This window comes from Anarhichas minor, unplaced genomic scaffold (assembly GCF_050575085.1).
Source record: "Anarhichas minor isolate MPS153535 unplaced genomic scaffold, ASM5057508v1 ptg000062l, whole genome shotgun sequence".
In the NCBI taxonomy this organism is placed as follows: domain Eukaryota; kingdom Metazoa; phylum Chordata; class Actinopteri; order Perciformes; family Anarhichadidae; genus Anarhichas; species Anarhichas minor.
The window spans coordinates 6601924-6625270 of record NW_027466508.1 but is presented as its reverse complement, the minus strand read 5'-3'; the positions used below and the strand labels follow the sequence as shown (position 1 = coordinate 6625270).

At 42.6% G+C, this 23347-nt stretch overlaps 1 protein-coding gene across 4 annotated transcripts in view; it reads right to left on the bottom strand.

The window, feature by feature from the left end:
- The window catches only part of phkb (phosphorylase kinase, beta), an 87461-nt gene that overhangs the window by 16508 nt on the left and 47606 nt on the right, over nt 1-23347 (bottom strand). For all 4 annotated transcript variants that reach the window (XM_076078030.1, XM_076078033.1, XM_076078032.1 and 1 more), the window contains 2 exons: nt 7269-7324; nt 6356-6449 (listed from right to left, as the gene is read on the bottom strand). In XM_076078030.1, coding sequence (XP_075934145.1) covers nt 6356-6449; nt 7269-7324 — 150 coding nt within the window. The remainder of the gene's footprint in view (nt 1-6355; nt 6450-7268; nt 7325-23347) is intronic.

The following is a 23347-nucleotide window of genomic DNA, read 5'->3' as shown; positions in this document are numbered from 1 at the left end:
CAAAAACACATGGACAAGCAGCACAGGGGTCGATTTGGGCTTCATTGTTTGTATTTTCCAATAACATATTTCATTTCTACAATGATTTTGGCTGGAGTGTAAACATATTCCCAAGCCAAATACTGAGCGGGACAGAGTTGCTATCGTTACTCTAAACTCCGGCGCATTAGCATTGTGATTTCCATGCTGAAGATGTGCCAGTCCCAACAGTTCTGTTCTCATCTGCCTCTGTGCTATGCTGCAATAAATCACTGCAGTCCCCCTTCGACAGGTTAAAATATCTCCCAGAGTCTTTTTTCTTGCTGTGGATTGGCTGCCAGTATATGACCTTGTTTCTAGACAAATAAAACTGAAGTTAAAATTTGTGAAATTACTCATTTAAAATACATCTAAAAGATTTCAAATCTACGTTGTTGTTGTTTGTCTTGGGTACAGCATCACATGTTCTACTCAATGAAACGCTCTAACTCTACTTTCAGCACCAGGATTGCTATATTTCTAACTTGGGAAACTATAATCTGAGTCTGGGAGTAGGTTGTTTCTACTTGGTCAATGCATAATATGTCCACACATTTTAATTCCAGGCCAACCGGCGCTACAGCAGAAGTACCGTAGATTAATGAAGTCAGAAGTCATGTCTGAAGACTCAAGTCAAGTCAGCTTTCAAGCACAAAGCAACTTTATGAGCTGAGAAGAGTTAACATCAGCAGAGGCTAAGAGAGAGCTGGATATTAAAGCTCAACTCCCAACAGGGTTTGGATCAGGTCGATGGGCTCAGAGTAGCTAAGGTCAAGTTTCACACCTAATTAGTGGACTGAAATGATGTGGTGTCAGTGAAGCCGGAAAAAAGGCAGAATTCCCCCACAGGTTCAATTCAGATTTGTAGGGCTGACTCAGCTCAAGCCTCAACACTTGCTCTTATCAACCATTTTGTTTGACTTTATTAACATTTCACTGCACTAAATCTGGCATTAGTAATACTGGTACACAGCTACCCAGATATAAAGAGCAAGACAGATGAATAGAACTCCGCAATCAAAGGGGCCCCAATTCGCCAAACCGAGCAGAGGAGAAGGTCAAATGAAAAGTGTTAAGAGATGGCAGCAGGTAAGATACAGGAGCAGCAGCATCACATTTTCCAAAGCTTTTCTTTGGTGCTTCGCATAAAAGCTTCTCACCGCTGTGCCGCTGCCGAATGCACTCATTCAAAGACGCAAATAGAGAGAGGATGGACATTGATTCCTCGGAGCGCAGTGGTGTGACACACTCACCACAAGTTACCGATTATGTGTGTGTGTGTGTGTGTGTGTGTGTGTGTGTGAGCCGAGGTTGTGTACGTGAGTGAATCACATTTCTGATGTGTCTGGCTGAATGTGAAACCAGAGTACTTATTCCCGTTGTGACAGCCTATGAATTCTAAATTGAAATGCCTCCCAATCTGTGCTATCACAGCATCAGTACACCCACACACTGAAGTGGCACTGCAGGGAATTTGCCTATCAAGCCCTCAATGCCGCATTGTTCCGTCTCAAACCGGCTGCAATTCGCGACGTCAGCCAAAAGGTGGTGCTCTGCCACTCCAGTGCACTTCCTCACCAGGCTGAGCTGAACAACGACACGAGGAAGCAAGAATTGTGCCAATTACAAGAAATTACACTAAAAGAGGCAAAAGTGCGATGTTTGTATAAAAGAAAGAGAAATGTTAATTGCGGATTAAGTGGCATTGCAAATCACTGCCCTAACAGGCAAGAATGAGACCTGGAGGAGAAAAGCCACAGGAGGTTGGAGGAACCTCTGCACCCAACACTTCCTGTGTGCAGAATACCAATGAAGAAAAACAACACGCAGGAAGCCTTTCAAAGCATCCTTTCATTCCCTGAGATTTCCACTGACCGCGGCACAAACAGAAAGCCTGACAGGTGGGAGGGATAATGAAAGGCTGCATCTAAAAGCTGTATTTTACACTTCTGCAGTGGCCAACATGTGTGAGAATGTGCAACTATTTACTGCCAAATGCTGCCAAACTTTAAATTCACCGTAGGGACAATACTCAGACAGGAACAGGTTCCTGCACGTTTATCGCTGCTGCGTTGGTGCCCCGAATAGTGTAAATGTAACCGTTGGTGTCACAGAATGTGCAAAACAGATTTACTTTTACAGCAGGTGCTGTCATCCAGAGGGACTTAGCGTACAGGTAGGGGGTTCAGCAGCTTGCCACATGGCTTAAAGTGACACAGTGTGTGCCCTATTGAATCTGGGATTAAACCTTCTGGTTCTGAAAGGGTTTCTTGAATCACAGACTGCCCCATAAAATGTCTTCAATGGACGGGGATGTAGTTTTTCATGTTTCTCTTTCAGTTGTCCCATCCTCATATGTACATTGAAAGCGTTGTTGGTCACTGTAACTGTTCTTGCTGTGAAGCAATCTCTTACTAGAGTGACTTCTTTGTAAGCAATGGGGTTCAAAATCCAGAATCTAAACTTCGGGCGAAGCTAATGGCTTCTACAGTCGCTATAAGTCAAATCAAAACGGGTGTCTCCCAAAGTTACCATTTTTTCAGTTCAAAATTCCTTCAGATAGCATTTCCTTGCCGAGCTGTAGTTTTCACATGAAGAAGGGGTCTCTTCACAGCCAGTATGGAGAGGAGGAATCATTACAGCGACCAATAACTCTTCTGGTATTTGTCAAGATGGGCCTTCTTCCGATACTACTACCCATTTATGATTTATGACGGTCAACGCGTCTGCTGGACGTATTTGGGAAATGCAAGAACGACAGCCATAGGGGCAATGTACAGCTTTACTAATAAGCTACATGCTGCAGAGGTAGTCACAAATGTGAGAAGATGGTTGGAGTCTCTAAGTTTCCAATTGCAAAACGTAAAAAAAAAAGTTAAACACTGCAGTTTTCATCAACTGCCACTGTGTACAATAGAGGGAGTCTGAAGTCTGAACCGTGATGATGGGACTGCTTTCTGTACTTTGTACTGTTTGAGCTGTTGTAATCTTGTACTGCCTCACATTTTCCTAATCTCTGAGTTGTTGTTATTATGATCAAAAGTCTAAATGACAAAAATATAAGAATGAGACCCAGGTGGAAAAATACCATACTTTCCCTTTAAATTCTTTGTTCAGAGTGTCTCTTTAGGGCTTTATTGACATGACTCCAGCTGTTGCTTGGAACTGCAACATGTGTGAGAGCCTCCAACAAACAAACAAACAAAATGTCGTCCACCAAGATATCCACACTGACTAACAGATATGAAACCAGGAGAGAAACAGCTAAATGGAAAGGCTATTTTTGGGCAAAGCAGTGATTTGCAAAGGGATACGCTTCAGGTTGTACGTGTGGGAATAACACATTGCAAAATGTAATTGCCACTTTCCCATCGTCAGGCAGCTGTTGTCAACACAATGAAACGGCTGCAAGGGACGAGGTGAGGTGAGCAAAGGCGGACCCGCAGCACTGGAGACGGTGGTGACTCCGAGATAAACAGATCCTGTCGAGGAAGAAGCGTCTGTCTGGGCTTGGGATTTAATATTCAGCACAGTGCCCACTCTGACTTACAATTGCATATCCATCGGAGAGGCTGAGCACCACGCAGCAGAAAGAGGCAGAGGAGGAAAAAGTAACAGGTATGACAGTTCAAAGGCAGATGATAGACCTGGAGGGGACCGTTGTTTGGTGTAACGGACATAATTGGGGCGGGACAGGATGTAGGGCCTAGAGGGGAGAGTGGGGTTAGGGAAGCGGATGGGACGGATATAACAGGAGAGGGTAGAAGATAGAAAGGCCTGGAGGAAAGAACGGAGCCCGGGGAGAGGACAAGAAAAGCAGGAATTGTTTGTTTAGAGACCTTAACGTGGAGAATAGACGCTACATAACAGACATGACAGATGAGGGACAGAGGTGAGGCAGGGGACCAGGGTTAGAGTGACAGGTATGACAGAGGAGAGACAGAAGATGGGGAGATACTAGTAGGCTTCAAACAGCACACATGCAGATGAGAGACAGTATCAGGAGGAGAGACGAGGGTTTGAGTGACAGATGCGATGGGAGTGCAACAGAAGTTGGAGGCGAGGTAGTGGGTGGTGTCACAGATATGACAGTGCAAATGGTGTGATCTGCTGTAGATGAACGAAGCAGAGTGGACAGGATAGAAATAGCAGCTAACGCTGAGCTCATATAATGTTCAATAATAGTTAAAGCTTACTTCTTTGTGAATAAACAGTAGTTTGTATCTTTTCACACATACTGAACTGTATTTACCACCTAACTTCCTAAAGCTTCCTTGCCGGGTGGAGACACGTAACCATAGACTGTATATAAGAAGGGGATTTAGTCTCTGTGACGTCAACTGCTGTTTTGAAGCCTTGAGTTAGGCATTGTGGCCGACGCCATCTTGGTTTTTTGAATGTTGCCATCTTGGCATTTTGCAACCAGAAGGAGGGAGTAACTAAAATGTTATGATTACCTTTCATGAACTGAAAACACACTGTGAAAGGGTTGTAGTTGTAAGAAGAAAGCAGGGAAAACTCCCAGACCGGAAAACGGTGCAGTAACGACCTGCCAATCACAAGGTAGCCCCGACCTAAAGCATACCGCGTCTATTTTGCTCAAAATGTGACTATAATTGACTAAATGAACATCATGCTGTATTGTAAAAAGACTTGAAACTAGCGGTTGAGGTAACAAATCTAGGGACTAGTGGGGTCATTTTCTCATAGACCTCTCAACAATAGGACTCCTTTTTGCAACCAGAGGAACCAAAGAATGCAAGTTTAAGGCACTTCCGCATTGACGATCTTTGAGTTTGCTACCTCTTCAAACCGTGACAAAGGAAGCACGTACCAGATCCACTCCTTCCGTTCTTACCTTTCACAATGAAAGCAAATATAATATTGGCGAGCTTGTGTTTGGGTATTTTTGTGTCGTATATATTCATCCCACCCTTGAGGTGTAAAGGCCTTGAAAGTTGAATAAATACGATAAGGGATTTCCAAAGGATTTAGATTTGACGAGCAGACTCGCTGCTGGATTCAGTTTTGATTAAATTCTATTGAATCCCATCTCTTTTGTTAAGAACGCTGACTTATAATGAAAGTGTCATATGGGATTGTGATTCAGATAGGTTTCAGATAGTGAATTTCAGTTTCATGACGTAACTGGGCTGCTGTTGTTACTGCTGAAAATAAATGTACTTCTTGTTTCATTCCTCATAAACAGTAATCGTCTCAAACATTTGACTGCAGTAGACTATAACTCAACGCGACCATGATGTTTGTAGTTTACGTAAGAAAGCCACAAAGTGAATCGGAGAAAAGACAAAAGCTTAAATGACTTATATGCATCAAGGGGATAAAAAAATAAATATGGTAGGAAGTATTTGTTGAAGAAATTATCGATTTGTGGTTGTTTTTCTTTCATAGGTTGATTAAGTATCACAATAATGACGGCTATTAGGCTCATTCAATCATGTGTTTTTAAAGATCGAAAAAATAATTATATTCTCTTCAGAAGCCCCTCAGCAACTCTCTCTGCTTGTTTTGACCGCCGGGTTTACAAATGAAAGAATTGTTAAGGTAACAATGGAAGTGATTGAACCGTTAATCTCTTACAGCGCTGCCCGTCGCAGCCTTCTGAGAAGAAATATGCAAACCGCTCAGCTCCATGCGTCCCCACTTTTTCTAGAGTGACACAGTGACGGTTCCGCCATTATGCTGATCAATCAACATGAAACGACCACTGTTCGACTGATCAATCACTTCAACCAAACCGCAGCCTTGCTGTTGTTGACGGGAGAATCAAGAGGGAAAATCTGAAGAGCAGGAAATCTTGGACTGACAAGCAGATGGACTGACGGAGCCAAGTTCTGCTGCGATATTGAGAGCTAAATGCTGAAATGTAATCTGGCTGGCTGTAAGATTGATTTGTGTGGTTGTGGTGGCGGTGGAGCGGCGTCATTATTCTTTCACAGTTTCCTCCCCTCAGATTTCCATAGAATCGTTCACTGTGAACAGGAATGACTAGGAACCAAATCCATTTCTTCATATTTTTACATCAAAATCTGATCATCTTCCTGTAAAACAAAAGAGCACCAAACCAAATTCAACCAATAATATCATGATATCCTTCCATCAATCAATCTGGAACTTTTGGCCTCAAGGAAGGTGTGTCTATCACACTACGCTACGTCTTGTAACTGTACACCGCTCAAATATTCCATTTCACTGTGAAATACATCACAAGACACTCTAACTTCCATTTCACAGGGACGTTAACTAGACACAGCAGGATGGGAGCCTTTATACGGCTTGTAAACCTGGTGACTAATGTGTGACCAACATGCGTTACCTTGACCAGTTCCTTCTGAGGCCAGATCTGGATGGGCTCCACCTGCTGGGGCGTCTGGGTCTGAATGCCATAGGTGTTCAAAAACACCTGAAGCCTACACAAACACACAGACATAAAATCACTATTTATAATTTTAGGCATTTTACATGTAGTTGTTGGAGTTTTCCCTGCCTTTATTCCAGTACCAAATTACACACACACACGCACACACACACACACACACACACACACACACACACACACACACACACACACACACACACACACACACACACACACACACACACACACAGAGCTGGAATTAATTATCCATCCCCTTCTGAATCTTCTTTGCTGTTCTACAGCTGCTCTTGACCTTTGAATCTATCTATCTAGATAGAACAGAAAGATTCTCCCTTTGGAAATCTGGAGCTTCATGAGTCAGTCCTTGAACTCTGGCTGTGACAATAGACGGTTAATAAATCTATTGGTCTTTTGTTCTTGTGAACATAAATCGGGTCGATTGTAAATCTTTATCCATTAAGAACTTATGTTATTGAACCACCACACTGTATATTGGAGAGCATAAATGGACCGCATAAGTGGACTGCAGTGAGAAAGATGATTCACGAGTCCTCCTAATGGCAATTTTCCAGCCGCTGTAATTGAAGCTACAGGTTAACAAGCTTCACAGAGTCATTTGACCTTGTTTGACACACGCACACCCACGCTCGTACACGTGGAACCAAGCGTGCACACACGCACACACGCACAACGAGAAGAGTGATAGACGATGGCAGAGGTCAGGCTGGGCTCCAGGTTTATGAGCTCACCACAATTACAGCACTGATAGATCTGGCCTTCAACATGTTAAGAGACTTATACACACACACACACACACACACACACACACACACATACACACACACATTACCTCTGGCTCTCTGCTATCAGGGCCACGTGAATCACCACATCGTTCTCTATGGGACCCTGTGGAAGAGACAGAGGACACAGAGGTTAACATGTGGACCACATCTCTGCTACGTGTCGCATCACCGGTTATTTTACATTAGAATGTGGGTTTTCTTTCTTGAGAACATTTCTGCTTGAATCTGTACAGATGGATTACAAGTGTTTAGATCCAAGTTATTTCTTAATCCTAGGAATTTGTTTACCAGGTTGAATGCTTTATGTGTTCACATTCTTGCTTTAATAATGAATTAAATCGATTAATTTGCTTTGGCAATGCTGTACATCACACGCCTTATAGCCAATGAAGCAACCTGGAAAAGAATTGATTTGTTAGTGTATGTGTGAGAGAGAGAGAGAGAGAGAGAGAGAGAGAGAGAGAGAGAGAGAGAGAGAGAGAGGACGTTAAAATCAAAATTAAACTCAGTCTCTTATTAAATGACAATAGCCTGTGTTATAGCTACCTCCTCTCTCACACAAGTCAAATAAAAGTAAAACTCAGAAAAAGTTGATGAGGGACGTGGGAGCGCTCAGCTGGGAATTAAGGAGGACGGGAAAGCTGCAGAAGGGGAAAAAAGTGCAGAGATGGAGAGAAACACGAGGCTGGTAGACTGAAGTTCTCTCCACTTTGAAGCCCATTCCATGAAATGGAGAAGCAGAATACAGACAAAAAGAGGTAGAGAAGCATGACATTTCTGATTCTTTTTATTCAAAACTATTTGAAGAATATTTTCAAGATAATCTTAAACCTGCATATTTGCTGCTTGCAGCTAATGTGAGGATTTCCTGCTTTTGTAATTTTCACATTATCCTGATGCTTCTTACCCTCGGGAGAAGTGACTATGACTACTACTCACAAATGTGAATCGGTCACTGGGCCGAGGGTAATTGTGATGGGCATTTGGCAATTGATGTTGGCCTGCTACAGACTAAACGATTAAAAGAATAATCAATAATGAAATAATGAGCCATCATCAGATTTACACACTGCCCAAGCAACATTTTGGTCGAGGTTTTGTGTCTCTCTCAGAAATTCAAATTTCCCAGTTCACGATTACATGAATTTAAAATTAAAGAATGTGTGCCATGGCCAAGAAAAAATTTAATTCAGCCCTGGGACTTTGAGATGGAGAGGTCTTTCATGCAAGCGCCTGGAGCCCGCGAGCCAAACCCTTTTTTTTTTTGGCAGTAGTTTAAACACTAATAGTTTGTGGTGTAAAAAGCATCTGAAGACCTTCAAGACACTTTAGGATGTCTTGCTGCCACCTGCCTCCTCGGTTTGTATTAGCAAGTCAACGCTGCACTGAACAAAACAAGACCGGCCAGGTGAGCTGTCACTAGTTACAGTTTGTCAGGTTCACAATGACTGAGCCAATCAGATTCCAACAAAAACCCAAAGAAAAACGGTAATCAGTCCAAATTCCGAGGAGCCGCTCGTATCCCCCCCTCAATATTGAAAGTATTAGATTGGACCAGTCTGACATTTTCACCAAAGTAACCAACGCCACAGCCGAGGACCACACAGTAACCACTCTACGACCACCGGCCAGTTCGGCCTGGAATGGATCCGCAGCTAAAAATAGTCCCCGACAATCACAGTGTTTACTCTTATTTGAGTAATGTTTGCTAAAAACTACAGTGCCCAGCTGTTTTTCGGAAATTGTTTAGACTTTCTCCGAAATCTATTTGTGACCTGACTTTTTAAAGACTTTTTAGGAATAGTTGGGCTTGGGGTTTGATTGCCACAGACAAGGTCGTGAATGGAAAGTATTGACACATGGACTGATGCATTGCTGTTCCGGTATTTTCATGGAATTTGATGACGGTATCGCATTGTAGCGTTCGTCATCTACGCTACATTATGTTCGTATATTTGGACACTTACTGACGTATTAACGCTTTCTTAACATTGTAACAACATGGTTGGGCAATAAAATGTATGTAGCTATACAACTGCACAATGACTAACATAAAAGAGCAAGATAAAGAAAAACATTATTGTGCTACTGTGCTAAATAATGCTTTCTAGTAAGCCAAGTCTCCTCAAAATGAGGAAACATCAGGGAAGACAGACCTAAAGCAATAGAAACACATGGCTTTTCATTGCTTTCATAACTGTGGCCTCAGAGGGAGCCTGTCAAAGCAGCACTTTATAGTGCTACAACAGCATACAGTCACTATTTGCCAGAATGGAGCAACACATCAGTCATGTTGCCTGCAGTGAGAATGCAGGATGTGAAACAACATGAAAGACAGAGAGAAAATACAGAGAAGAGAGGGAGAAAAGTGGGAACAAGCAGTCATTTTACGAGGTGCTCTCTGCAGTGATCTCAGACCGTTTGGGCTTGTGGACAATCAGGGAAAACACAGACAAGAGACATCACAGTTGTTTGTCTTGTAGTGCAGCACCTGAATACATCACACGGAATAAATCCCATGCAAAAGAAGCAAATGTGTTGGAAAGACACCACATGATTTTTTTAAATTTGGGTTTGGGTTTTTGGAACAGAGAAAAGGGAAAATATCTGCACCTGATCAGTATTATCTTCAGCAAAGAAATACACTTTTATTTATTCTTTTCACTACTACTTGTATTCATAGGTCAGGATAGGATAGGTTTATGTGTGTTAACAAGTCTGCATTTCTTTCTTTCGCTTTTCATTTTTGCCTTTTTCCTTTCCAAGAGTTGTTTGTATTGTTTTATTTATGAACATGTAAATGTCTCTCTGTGCGCATCCCTTGGTGCCTTTCATCTTCCCGTGCTTTATTCGTAGATGTACCATTTATATATGTAATTTATATCTATATGTGTGTGTGTGTGTGTAAATTAAGTGTAAGCAGAGCCTATCATCCTCATTGAGCTGAGTGACAGCCTATTCAGGGTCATTTAGGAAGCAGGCAGCAGCTTGTGACTCACAGGAGCAGCGGCCTTTCATCACGTTCTCATTGTTGGGATGAACACACACACACACACAAAACACTGATACGTACATACACACATAACACACTTGCACTTGAAGGCACTGACACCGGCATGCACAGATACTCAGATTCGTAGTCAGTGACAGAACACAAAGCCAAAAAACAACACACTCTCTCACTCACACACATACACACACACACACACACACACACACACACACACACACACACACACACACACACACACACACACACACACACACACACGTAAATCTGGGAGCCATTTTGTTTGGTCGATAAGAGCCGGTTTTAGCCAACAACCTCGTTATCATCAATAAGAAAGTAGAGAGAGAGCAGAGAGAGAAGAGGGTGGCTGAGTGGAAAAAAACACACGGCTCAACACAAATCTCTCCTGATGAATGGGGGAGCAGTGGCTTCTAAAATGCTGCAATGCAACTCCCTCATTAGCGCTGGTCTCAGAGCAGACAAAGGACTCATTTGGCGAAGGAGAAAATATGGAAATGCATAACGGAGACGGGGGAGAAATGTGCTCCCTCTCACTCCTGTCCTCTCCTCGACAGTGCAACCGCAGAGAGGAAAACGAGATGAAATGTTTCTTTTAACTATCTTTCCAGAGGCACCCTGAACACATCAACGCAGTGTGACCGAAACGTTGCGAAAGTCAGGAAATGACAGATGTGTCGTTTCACCACAGGGGCTGGGCATCAGACGGCTAAAAGGTAGTTACCAAATCACATCGGACCCTGGGTGCGCCCGATGACACCGGTCTGATGTCAGCACACCTCAGGCCAAATCGAGCAGTTTAAAGGGCTCTGTAGCACTCCCTGGAATTGAATTTCAGACTAATTAATGAAAAGAGAGAAAAAATAAAACACTGTTGGAGGAAGTGAGTAGCAACTGAACACAGGTAATCAAAGTTCTGAAACTTAAACTACTGCAAGCATTAACATAGTACAAAATGAAATGAACTGTTGAGGAGGATGACGTCCAAACAGTGACGCAGATTTGATGGAAACAGACATGTTGTTATGACCCTGCCTTACTATATACTACATTGCTCTTGGAGCACATGTACATGGGCATAAAATCTCACAAAATCTGGCTCTTACTATGCTGTCTCCGCCTACACATTAAACCTACACGCTAACCTTCGAACACTATAGTTCAAGCAGCTTCTCCTGAGGGATTAGCAGTAGAAGAAGACCAAGGCGGGTTTAGGGGGGGGGGGGGGGCAGCATATCATTGATCTGACTGAGGAGCTAAATTTACTGTGACATGGCCAACCAGAACATGTAAAAATACTGAACATAAGATCCATGAAACCAACCTTTGACATCGAAGCTTAGAAAACGAACCCCAAGGTGGAGTTTTTGTATTTTTGCATACTTTTGCCCTTAAAGATTCTCCATTCAAAGACGGAGAATTTGACAGCTATGAAAACTAAAAGCCTTCCAATTCATTTCAATTTAATTTAATCGAAATCAAACTCAATGTAGGCTGCACCACATAACAAAATAAAATGAAAAAAAATAAATCTCTTGCTTTATGTTAAAGCAATAGTTCAAGAATTTGGGAACGTCTTCGCTTTCTTGTAGAGAGTTAAAAGAAAAGAGGTATACCACTGTTAGCTCAGCATAAACTTGAGATTCTTTCTGCATAAAACCATGAAATTGTGTTTATGCTTCGTTACGGTTTAAACAAATGAGATATGAGATGTTAATTAGTGAGCTTAAGGCAGATTTTGTTACATCTGCGCAAAGCCAGGCTAGCTGATAAGATAAGCTGTTGACTCTCAACAATCTTATCAGCACGGGTTTGAGATGCAAAACAAAAGATGCAAAAGTATACGCTACTTGCCAGCTGACTGACAAAGTTATTGATTAGCTATAGTAAACATAAAGCAGCGTTTAGCAGCTAAAGAGACAGATAATTAGCCCAGGGGTTAGTGAGAAAAAAAGAGCTTAAAAAACAAAAAGAACAAGTGAACATCGGATTTGAGTTTATGTGTTGGATGCAAACACGACTCAGAATGAATCCTAAAGCTGCTCTTTAACTGCTGGATGCGTGAAAAAGCCACGTTTTGCTAACAACCTCAATATATCAACTTATAAGGTGGTGATAGTCTTGTGTTTTCAGCTTTTGTTTCACTGCCCTGAAGTGCCCAAACAAAAATGTTTAATGCAGGCGTGAGCATATAAATTCCTAATGATTTTAACAAGTTGAGGTTTTGTATTTTTGAGACTTGTTTTATGGATCAGTAGGACCCTGAGTCATAGTGCATAAATATGTTTTAGCTTCCAGTTTTGAGCGCTCTTCTGAGCACTTCTTGCAAATGCACTACACAGAATATTAAAGATGCGTGTGCCAGCGGGAAATCCAGCACACCAGGCCGGAATATTGAATATCCAAACAGTGTACACAAAAGGGCATGGGCAGAGAGCAGAGACCTGCAAGCAGAACTTGTGCTGTTAGCCCGAGGTTGAGGGGTGAAGTAGAAAAAGGATCATATCATCAGTGCAGGCGACCAGCCCGTCCACTGCACAAATCATTCCTTAAATCACTGAATCCTGCTGACTTCTGCCTTCACGTTTCTCTGCTGACTTGCTATGGAAATAAGATTCATTTATTCATGAATTAAGCAGAACAAAGCTAAAACAAAGGAAGTATTAATTATTAACTTGAGAACCTTTGTGGGGGGAGTGTTTGAAGAAACAGATGCAGTTCAGACCCTCGGGGAAGGATGTGCTTATATAGCAGGAATTGGCAGGTGGCTGGACGATCATTACAAACAAGCGTCAGGCCAAGAGCTTCAAGCATGGAAATGAAAACAAAAGAGACTCAGCAAGACAGAATTTAAAAAAGGTTCACTGGTTCCCTTCTGGTCCAATATGGAGCATCGTGCACAGTTTGGTCTGGACCGACCAAGTCACGTTTATCTTGAAGTCATTTTTATCAAGAGCATCAAAGGACTTAATGCAGATAGGGGCTTAATCACAACTCAACTACTTGCATATGTCTTTGCCAAAAAGGCATTGAAGGAAATATTTGTGCAGCCAACACCAAGGGCTGCAGCAGCAAAAGGACATTTGTCTGCACCTGGAAAACAAACACTCAGCACTCCTGCAGTCACTGCGCTATGCTGAGCCAGGCTCGTCTGGACCAGTCTGAAAAATGTTTTATTCTTAGATGATAAAGCTGATGATATTTGATCTTTTTAACATCGCAAAAAACAACAATGAAAAACCAAAGTAAATAATGAATTAAACATACTGCGAGTAGCCGTTTGTGAAGCCAAAGCCTCATCCTTCAAATCGTTGAATCCTCACTCCCGTAATACAGCAAGACTTTAGTATATGCTCTGATATCTTATAGACCTGACCGCTATAATGTCATTTACTCTAGATGAAATATAACCACAGCTTGTCATTTTGACCATACACTCAGCTCCCTCAGTTGACCTCCTATTAATGCTAAAGCTGACTTAGAAATGCTAACTCCCAACAAGAAAGCAAAATAAAACCCAACCCATTTCATTTTCTCCTTAAGTGTCTGCAGTATATGCAGAGGCATTGAATGGTTAATAGACGGGGCCCTAGTTAGCTTTAGGGAGTTTTCAGATTAGTGGTACATTAAGACACTGATTGAAAAGGTAGATGCTTGTGGGTGGGGGGGGGAATGAGACAAATGGGTGGCAGAGCTACACAGCAGGTGAGAACGACTTGCAGAATGCAGGGACGGAGGCAGGGAGCTGTGCTCTTATATGTTTTAATGCTGTCTGTTTCCACTGTGTGTGGGTGCACGTGCGTATCAACCTCAGGCACTTCTCTGTGACAGGAAGAACAAACACTAAACTGTTTACCTACGTGTGTGCGAACAAACGCGCGGATTGACTAATGAAAGCGGCGCATTAATAAATAGAGACGGATGGCACAAACAAATTAAAATAAATGACTCCTTGACTCTTCATCTCTGCACGAGGAGAGAGTTGAGACACACGCTCAGATCTGTAATTCAACTGAAATCAACGTCTCGACAGCTGTTAGCTTTGCTGTTTTAGTAGCAGTTTGTATTGCTCAGGACAGTAAATATAAAAGCTTCTCCGACAGGGCTACAGACTCAATTACTGCTCTGCAATTACATGGAAAACATTGCAGATTACAACATGGAAACGCATATTGTGGCATCTGTTATGGTGATAAAAAATACATTTAAAAAAAGCAAGAAATCACAATCCACACAGACAAGAATGTGGAAAAAGGAAATAAAGGAAGTGTTGAGATGGCACAAATTGAGACACGCTGTTGACAAGTGCTACAGAGCATTTCCAGCTGCAGGACAGACCGGCGGTGGTCCGCAGCGGGCCCGGCAGGTCCTGCCCCTCAGAGATACGGCCGCGCTAAATTTGACAAAGTGAAAAGCCATTTGCCAGGGAACGCTTCTGTGAGTTCCCGCAGAACAGAAATGAATTTCAGCTCCGCCTCATTTGACTTTCCCCCCAAAATTAAAAGCACTGAGTTGTGACACGAGATGAGAATCGTCTTTCATTTCCACATTTGAATTATTTCTGTCTTTCTTTTATTCCTTCTGTCCTTTCATTTCTTCCCTTCTTCCCCATCCTTTCATCCTGCCATTGTTTTCTTCTTTCCTTTCTTCCTTCTTTCCATCCCACCTTCTATTTCACCTTTCCTTCCCTCCTTCTCAGTTATTATGCTCTTACCTGTTTTTCTCTTATTTCCTTCCTTCCTCCCATTTTCTGTCCTTAGATCCTACCTTCTGTCTTTCCTTTTTTGCTTCCTTACTTATCCATTATTCTGCATTACTCACCTTCTTTTTCTTCCTTTCCTCCTTCCTTCCATCTCTCTCTTTCCATGCAGCATTATCTTACCTTTCCATTTGACCTTCTGTCCTTCCATCTTCCTGTCCTCCCTTCTTTTCTTCGTTGTTTCAGCCCTTCCTTTCTTTGTTTCTCTCTATTTACTTCGTCCCCTCCTTTCCTTCCCTATTTCCCTGTCTCTGTTTTTTTGCGACCTCTCTTTTCGACTTACCCTGTCACTACCTGTCTTCATTCCCTCTCACTGTCACTTGTGTGTCTCACAGGTCAGAAGTAAATCGTCTACACAAAACAGCATTTCTCTGAGTCAAATCTCAGACTTTTCTGTCAAAACACCTCCGCCAGTAATACAATCAAAACTCAACCACAGGGTGAGAGGGACCTGAACCTGCGGTAGAAATCGGGGATCTGACAAAGCCTCACCATGATTAACGTAGACTTTGTGAATAACATTTCTGGTGTTTCTTTTCTTTCACTTTCCTTCTTACTTTATTTTCGAAAGAAAGTCTTTTAACAGTTAGTTATGAGGGTTTATTCATGGCTTCAATAAATGCAATAAGTTAATACAAATATATATAAGAATGGATTGAAGAATGTGGGAACGAAAAGATGAGGGAAATGACGAAAGTTCACCTGGGATGAGCGTAGGTGCATTTGTGTTTATGAATTGAGGGGGAGAAGAGATGTTTGCTTAATGCTGCTGCTAAGGTCTAGCAGAGATAACAGGTAGAAGGTCACAAACACTCTCATCTATTTTCTCTCCTTAATAAATACTTAACCATCTAAATGAAATGTTGGTGAAAAAAAACTTGAGCTGAACTCAACTGAATGAGACGCTTTTCATGCCCCTTTTCATGCCCCTGCACAGACGAGTGACTCCGGGCTCTGTACCGTCCTCGGGAAGTTGCTCTCTGTGCAGCTCAGAGATTCATATTTTGATGAGGGTATTTCAAAGTGTCAGGGGTTTAGCACAAGAACGTTGGGAGGGGGCAGAAAAAAAACATGAAAGAAATGCTAAATCATTTTCAATCCGGGGCTGTGGGAGAGGAGAATGTCTCCTGTGTACGTTTTTAAAGCCGGATCTTTTCAAAAGGTCATCTGGTGGTGATAACGACAAGACCTTGACAAGAATCGGTCACAGTTATGAGATGAGCACAATCGGAGGAGAGGGAGGGTGATGAGGCGGGAGTTTGATTTAGGGAAACGACGACATTGGAGGAAAAAGAAACCTGCGGTGCTGGAGGTGGAAAGACAGACGCGGAGGGAGGGAGACAGGGAGGGTGGAAGACGAACCGAGTGAAGAATTGGATTGCATGCTGCTGCCTGGTGTAATTGTAAAGGCGCCCTGAACTGAGAAAGCGATACATCGCTCCCCGGACTCAGCTCAGAAATATTATCCTCCGCCAGAGAATTCTCACGAGCGAAGCGGCAGAAGAAGAAAAAAAAAAAAAAAAAACTAATAAAATCAACTGATATTAAAGGCGAGCGACGGTGTGAGCTACAGGAGCGGCGCTGTTTGATATCATCCCAGGAGAGCCGGGAAAGGCTGGGGAAGATAAGTGGCCTGATTGCTACTGCTGCAGCCATATAAAAATCGAGTTGCACGGGCCATGTTTGTCTGTCAGTGCGTGTTTGTGCGTTTGTAATTCCGGATAAAGCCATAACTTTCCGTCCCTTAACAAGTCATTTCAAGGCCCCAAACACATCCCGGCAAATGGCAAAACTTGCATTGACTCTTTTATCCGCCAGTATGTGTGTGTGTGTATGTGTGTGTATGTGTGTGTGTGTGTTATTCTGAATGAGCTCTAATGGACACATGCAGCCTGAACATGACCCTGGAACAGAAACAGTTGTCTCTGTGCCAAGCACCACTCGCATGCACTCAGATGTACACACAGGAAAACGCACAACACCTGTACACACGCAATTATAAACTTTGGAAACAGATGGGCATTATGGTTCAAATGAGTTCTCTCTCCTTCACACACACACACACACACACGCACACACACAAATGCTCCAAAGCGGCTCGACAAATAAACAGACTGCACTGCTGTACTTGCTGCCAGAGGAGCAGTTATAAACCGGTCCCGACGCTTCCCTTTAGACGTGCAGCACACACACTGAGAGCAAAGTCGCAGTCAAATAGTTTTTTTACTTTTTAGAAACACAACAAAGAGCACAGCTGTTTTTAACACACAACCTGTTCCCACTCCCAATGCAAGTACACCACAGCTTGGAAAAACATTTCTTCGTCCCCGTCCCTCCATCCCGCATTCTCTGTCTCCTCCTCTCTCTCTAGCTACTTGCTAACAAACAAGAAGAACACTCGTTGTCCTGTCTATACGCTGAGACAAGCCAGTAACAAATTAAACCTATCTTTTAAGTTAATTGTATTTTTATACACGGCAACAAGGGAACCGAAGCACTCGGGCAAGCTTTGAGTGACGGCCACTAACAAGGGCACTCTAAAGAGAAAGGTAGTGAAAGCTTTATTTAGTCAGGCACAACATATTGACACGGCCAAATGCAATACATTCTCACTTCTTTATGTAGAAACACCTGCATTTTGTAATAAACAGCTTCAATTGAATATTTAATATATTTCCTTGCATTTGTAATAAATGATTACTTGTTGCAGTGGCACCCTTTTAAATGAAAATGCAATAATACATCCATTATGTAAGAACAAGCCAACTGTACATTCTATTTTAAATTTTTTATAATTAAGCCAAAATAAACTTCTTAAATATTAAATTAGACCTCAATGACCTGAGGTGCCCCCATTGGCATTATAGTTGACTCTGATCTTCGTCTAATTAGCCAAATAAAAACAAAAATCAGCTTTTTATCATGTCATGTCAAAAACTCATCCACACTTTTATTTCTACAATAGTCTTTTGACAGGGCCCTCCGTAAAGCTTCAGTTTATTCAAAATGAAGCTGCTCGAGTTGTTACAGGGACCAAAAGGTCAGACCACATCACCCCAATTCTAAAGTCACTACACTGGCTTCCTGTCAGCCACAGACCTGAATATAAGACAATGCTTATAACTGAATACATGGAGGAGGACCAAAGTACATTACATACTTGTTTAACCCTCTGAGACCCGTCGACACAAGTCAGCCTGAAAGCTACAGTGAAGATACTACACGACCTAATGAATCCATTGGTACCAACCGCGTCATGTTAGCTCGTCAGGAAGGAAGAGAGTCCCTTGACCTCTCACCTCAAGATATGCGAATGAAAAAGGGTTTTACCCACAAGTCTCTCCTTTACAGATGTGCCCACATTATTTTAATCCCATGCAGTTTGAGGCAAAAAAGATGCAGTTTTTTGCATGCAGTGTAAACGTGGTATTTATTTTTCGCTTATTTGAGAATGGTGTGTTTGGATGGGGTTCCTAAACAGTCCTGGAAATGCATACATGTTGTATGAGAATGGGAATGAGAAGCTGAGACGTTCGGATCCAATGAGCCCAGTACTCATCTGTGATGATGTCAGTCCTCTAGGCGAATCACAGCCTCGTGAAACTTTACAACCACAAAACCAGAGACCACGAGCTTTCAGAGGACATGTGGCCTTCCTCGGTATATTGACAATAAAGGGGTTTCTGAGCAGTTTCGAGAACTGAAGTTGACATCGCCAAAAAATGTTATTCTTGCAGAAATCTACAAATGTTTTGTTTGTCTACACAAGTTTTAGACACCAAATCACAGCATGACTTGTTCTGTGGTGTTCCTCAAAGTTTTGGCGTCTTAAAGTGGTATTTTGGAAAGATTTTAGATATTTTTTTCTTTTTTTTTTATCAATTCTCGAGTGGTAAAAACTGGTTAAATTTAGTTCCAAATCAAATGTATCAACTCAAAAATTGCTGCATAAACGTATGAGACATAAGCGAGCATGGGGACGGCCGTCTTATACTTATTTTGTATTTCTGAATCATGAATGGAACAACGTGACACAGTGCTGAGCTGCATTAAGCTGAGCTGAATACATTCGTCTTTAGGTTCCAAGCTTTCAAGGTGACGCACACTACTTTAAAAAAAACTTTTAAAAATCAAGAAGCCTGTTCTTGTACTCTGTCAGCACGAACCAATAACAAGCCGCTAATAGAAGCCTCGTCTCAGGGCACCTGGCTCCAAACACAAATCCCATACTCATCTGACGTTCCGAATCCAAATATTTGATCTCTACTCGGGTGTTTTTGTCGTCTTCCCTGAGGTTGTGCGTCCTGGCAACTTGCTTCCCTTTTGTTTCTGTGCAATACATCAGCTGTAAATAGGAGGACTCTGTACGCCAGAGCTGCCCAATAACACTGACAGTGAGGGGGAAAAAAAGGAGGGGCCGGGCCGGACCTATCACACACCCGCTAAATGGGGCCCCTGGCACAGACAACAGCTTGTAAGACAGAAGAAGAAGAAGAAGCAGAGGTGTGTCTGAGAAGGACACACACACACACACACACACACACACACACAAACTCCTAAAAGCAGTATGTGCATGTGTTGGTGTGAGTGGGTCAAGAGTTAATGCAGGCGAAGTGTGAGTGTGTCTGCTGAGTGATGTCCATTTCCCTGCAGGTTAAGGTCAGGACCCATCTCTCTAAGGCTTTTACTGTCACAGACCGCTGGGCTCGACATTTCCTGCGCGACACCAGGCCATTTGGCAAACAGCAGGGTTTAGCACACTCTCAATCTGTGTGTATGTGCATGTGTGTGTGTGTGTGTGTGTGTGTGTGTGTGTGTGTGAGAGAGTCAAGCAAAGGATACAGAAGAAAAAAATGATTGCATGCTGGTGTGAGTATGTGTGGTTTTGTTTGTAGGGTTTGTGGAGGAAGTGCTTGTAGGTTTGAAAGTACAGTGTTATTGTGTGTCCGTGTGTGTGTGTGTGTGTGTGTGTGTGTGACAGATCCTAACATCCATCTGCCCCATGCTACTCAGGGCGTCCCTTTGCTCTTCAGAGAGGGACAGTCTGAAGATTATTCAATGGTGTCCCGCCACTGACCTCTAATCTGTGTTCTGATGAACAATCTAGTGTCGCGTGCACATTTAACCGATCATAACATGCGTCTGTAGCGTGTGCTCTCTCCACACAGCCGCTTAAAATGGCTTCTGCAGTAATAAGTCTGTCGGGCAGAGAGACAGAGGGAGAAGATGAGAATACCGCGTAGTCCGTCCATTTACTGACACAGAACAACAAGCTTTACAGTCGAAACGTACGTCGATCTACACTTACAACTGCCTGGACATAGCACTCAATAAACACATTAACTCTAAAGCGAACGGACCAGAAAACACCGTACACAGCAGGAGGAAGCCAGGTCCCCTCTCCACCCCCAGGTGATAATCGAACAATAATCCTCCATATAGCAGTTTAAACATTTGTTAACTTTTGATCTTGCAGTTCAATGTGGTTATCCTGTGTATAACCATTCTGTGCTACCAAATTGTACACAACATAAGATCAGATTGCATGAATATATATACCTAGTAAGGTATAAAGGTAGATTTTCTTTCTAGATGTAGGAGAGGAAGTAACCAAAACTTTCAACCACCAACTCACTATAAAGTGATGAGGGATGCTCGTTGATACCTTCATTTAAACCTGTGATTTTTGACCACTAGAGATCATGAGGTTGACTTTAAAACCAAGTTTGTCTTAAAGCTCGTGAAAATTGGAGTTCAATTATTACCTTAATAACGACACTCATAAACTCAGCTGATCTGCTGCATCAGGACTGTGTGGGCGGGGCTTGATCAGGTTTGATTGACAGTGACCAAACAACCGGCCACCTGTCATCAAATTCTGATTCAAATGTTTTTAAAATCCTGGTTGGTTGCCTTTTTCTAACTGAGCCCCGCACCACTTCAAACTAGTGAGAAGCCGAAGAATGCAATGCTTCAGAAAAACATCCCTGTTAAATACACAGAATGAAACGGGTTCATCCCTCTCCTCCCTCCTCCCTCCTCCCTCCTCCCTACCCCTGTATATTTCAGCCGTACTCCCTCGCTGATGTTCTCCTCTTTTCTCCCTCCTTCCGACCCGCCTCTAGGTAGGTATGTTTGTTCCCTACATTGCGCTATCAAAGCAGGGGCCTCTCCGGACCCGCGCCTTATCTCTGACAGATGACTGACGTCTGCAGCAGTGAGGACCACAATGCAACTTTTCCATTAACCTTCATCTAACACAGTGCGAGATGTGTTCGAGTGTTAATAAAAGAGAAATCTGACGGAAGCCAAAGGTTTCAGAGTTTTACAATGACGGAGTTGAGTGGTACGTTGTTTCGTAAGTGCTGTTGTTGTATGTGCTTCGGTGCTGTATGTGTGTTGTTGAATTCACCCAAAAAATAGAACAGAATTTAAAGAGACAGAAGGGGGAAAAAGAGGAGACAGACTGAGAGAATGTGACACTGCGAGCACGCCTGGATAGCCGAGTAGATTAAGGGTATACCATTAAAAGAAAGCGTGTGACATAAGCAACATAAGCAACTAATTCACTTTCACAGCCATTCATGGCTTCCCCAGATCCCCACTTGCTACGCCCGCTGCGTATTATTGCATGTTTGTCAGTGGGATGTCACGCCACGCTCCCCGGGGTGCATTTGATCTGACTCACCCTCACAGCCCGGGGAGCGCGTTGTCTCTCATGCAGAAAAAAAAAACCCAAACACAGTGTACCACTTAATATCAAGGAAAGCCGCCCTTATCCACAGGGTTAAGCTTAAAAAAATGATCCATTTCTCACTATTATCAGAGCACAGAAGTGCCAGCAGCACCGTGGCGATACACTTCTGCAGATTTATTTTTTTACCATTTACCACGTGGCTTACATCCATATTTAATTTTATAGCTTCATATTCTATTTAACAGGCTTGCAGTTCATTACTAGTAGTAAAAAGCTTCCTGAACATCAAGCTCAACTACGCATTAAAGTTGCATTAACGCCCCATTCACCAACTAAATCACAACTTCCCACCCTCCAAATGCCAGTCGTTTGAGGCGAAACCACATTCCCTTCCCGCTGAGATGTGCACATGATGCAAATTGAATGCATGGTGCCTTACCTATGTACTATATAGGGATATGTGCTATATAATCATTTTTTATATATAGACTGCGTTGTGCACATTCTTAATACATACTTCTCAGGCACGTGCATGAATTTAAAGCGTTGCCAGGTCAGCTCCACCACATCAGAGGCACTTTAACCGCAGGGCGTCTGAGTCACAGCGTTTATGTGGGAATGGGATCAAAATGTAAAATGAAACCCTTAAATAACTGCGAAAAAATTAATAATCTCGTATTTTAGTGAGGAAATAAAGGTGGTGAGTTGTATTCAGGACCGGGGGATTAGGAATACAGTCACAAACATCTCTCTCTGCACCTTACACTCAATGCTAAATGTAGTTGATTGAAAAAGGATCCGTTGAAATGGAGTATTATGGATATTTACGGGTGGATATGACTCAAATGTCATGCATTAACTATTTAAACAGGTATTTATCGGTTACATGAGGGAGTGCAGCCTCGCCAGCCCCTTTAAAACACATCTCTGTGCTGAATGACAGAGCTGACGTCAAATTACCCAGAGATAACCTCACGCGAGCTTAGCTGTGCAAGCAGACACAGTACAATATCTCAGGCTATTCAGGGGTTTAAAATTGTGGAGCATCTTTTTGTCTCCAGCTATCATATGAATTGATGCCAGGACTTTAAGTGGTAGCATAACATTTGGAAGGAATGGACCTATGAATACGAACACACATGCTTACTTATACATATTGCAATAATAAACTTCTACTTCAGAAACACAAACCTCCCTCTTATACACACAAAGACAGAGAGGGCAACAAGCAAAGATGACATGCACACTCATAATAACACATACATGTTTTTCTTCTTTTCCTCTGGATTCACAAAATGGGAAGCAAATTACACGCTTGCACAGAGGAAGAAAGGGAAGCGCACAAATCAAGCCCTAACTGCATGTGAAGGCCCAGCATGCCCATGTGCCTTTCCTGCCCGCAGACCAAACACTGGACGTCAATGATGCAGAGGCAACAAGACAACTGGTATACACACACACACACACACACACACACACACACACACACACACACACACACACACACACACACACACACACACACACACTATACAAAGCATTTCTTTCACATTTTCCTTTCCTCTTTTGGCTCTCTCATTTTTTTCTCTTTCCCATCTCAAGCCTCTTTGCCGACACGACGTGTGAGCTAGGCGTCTAGCTG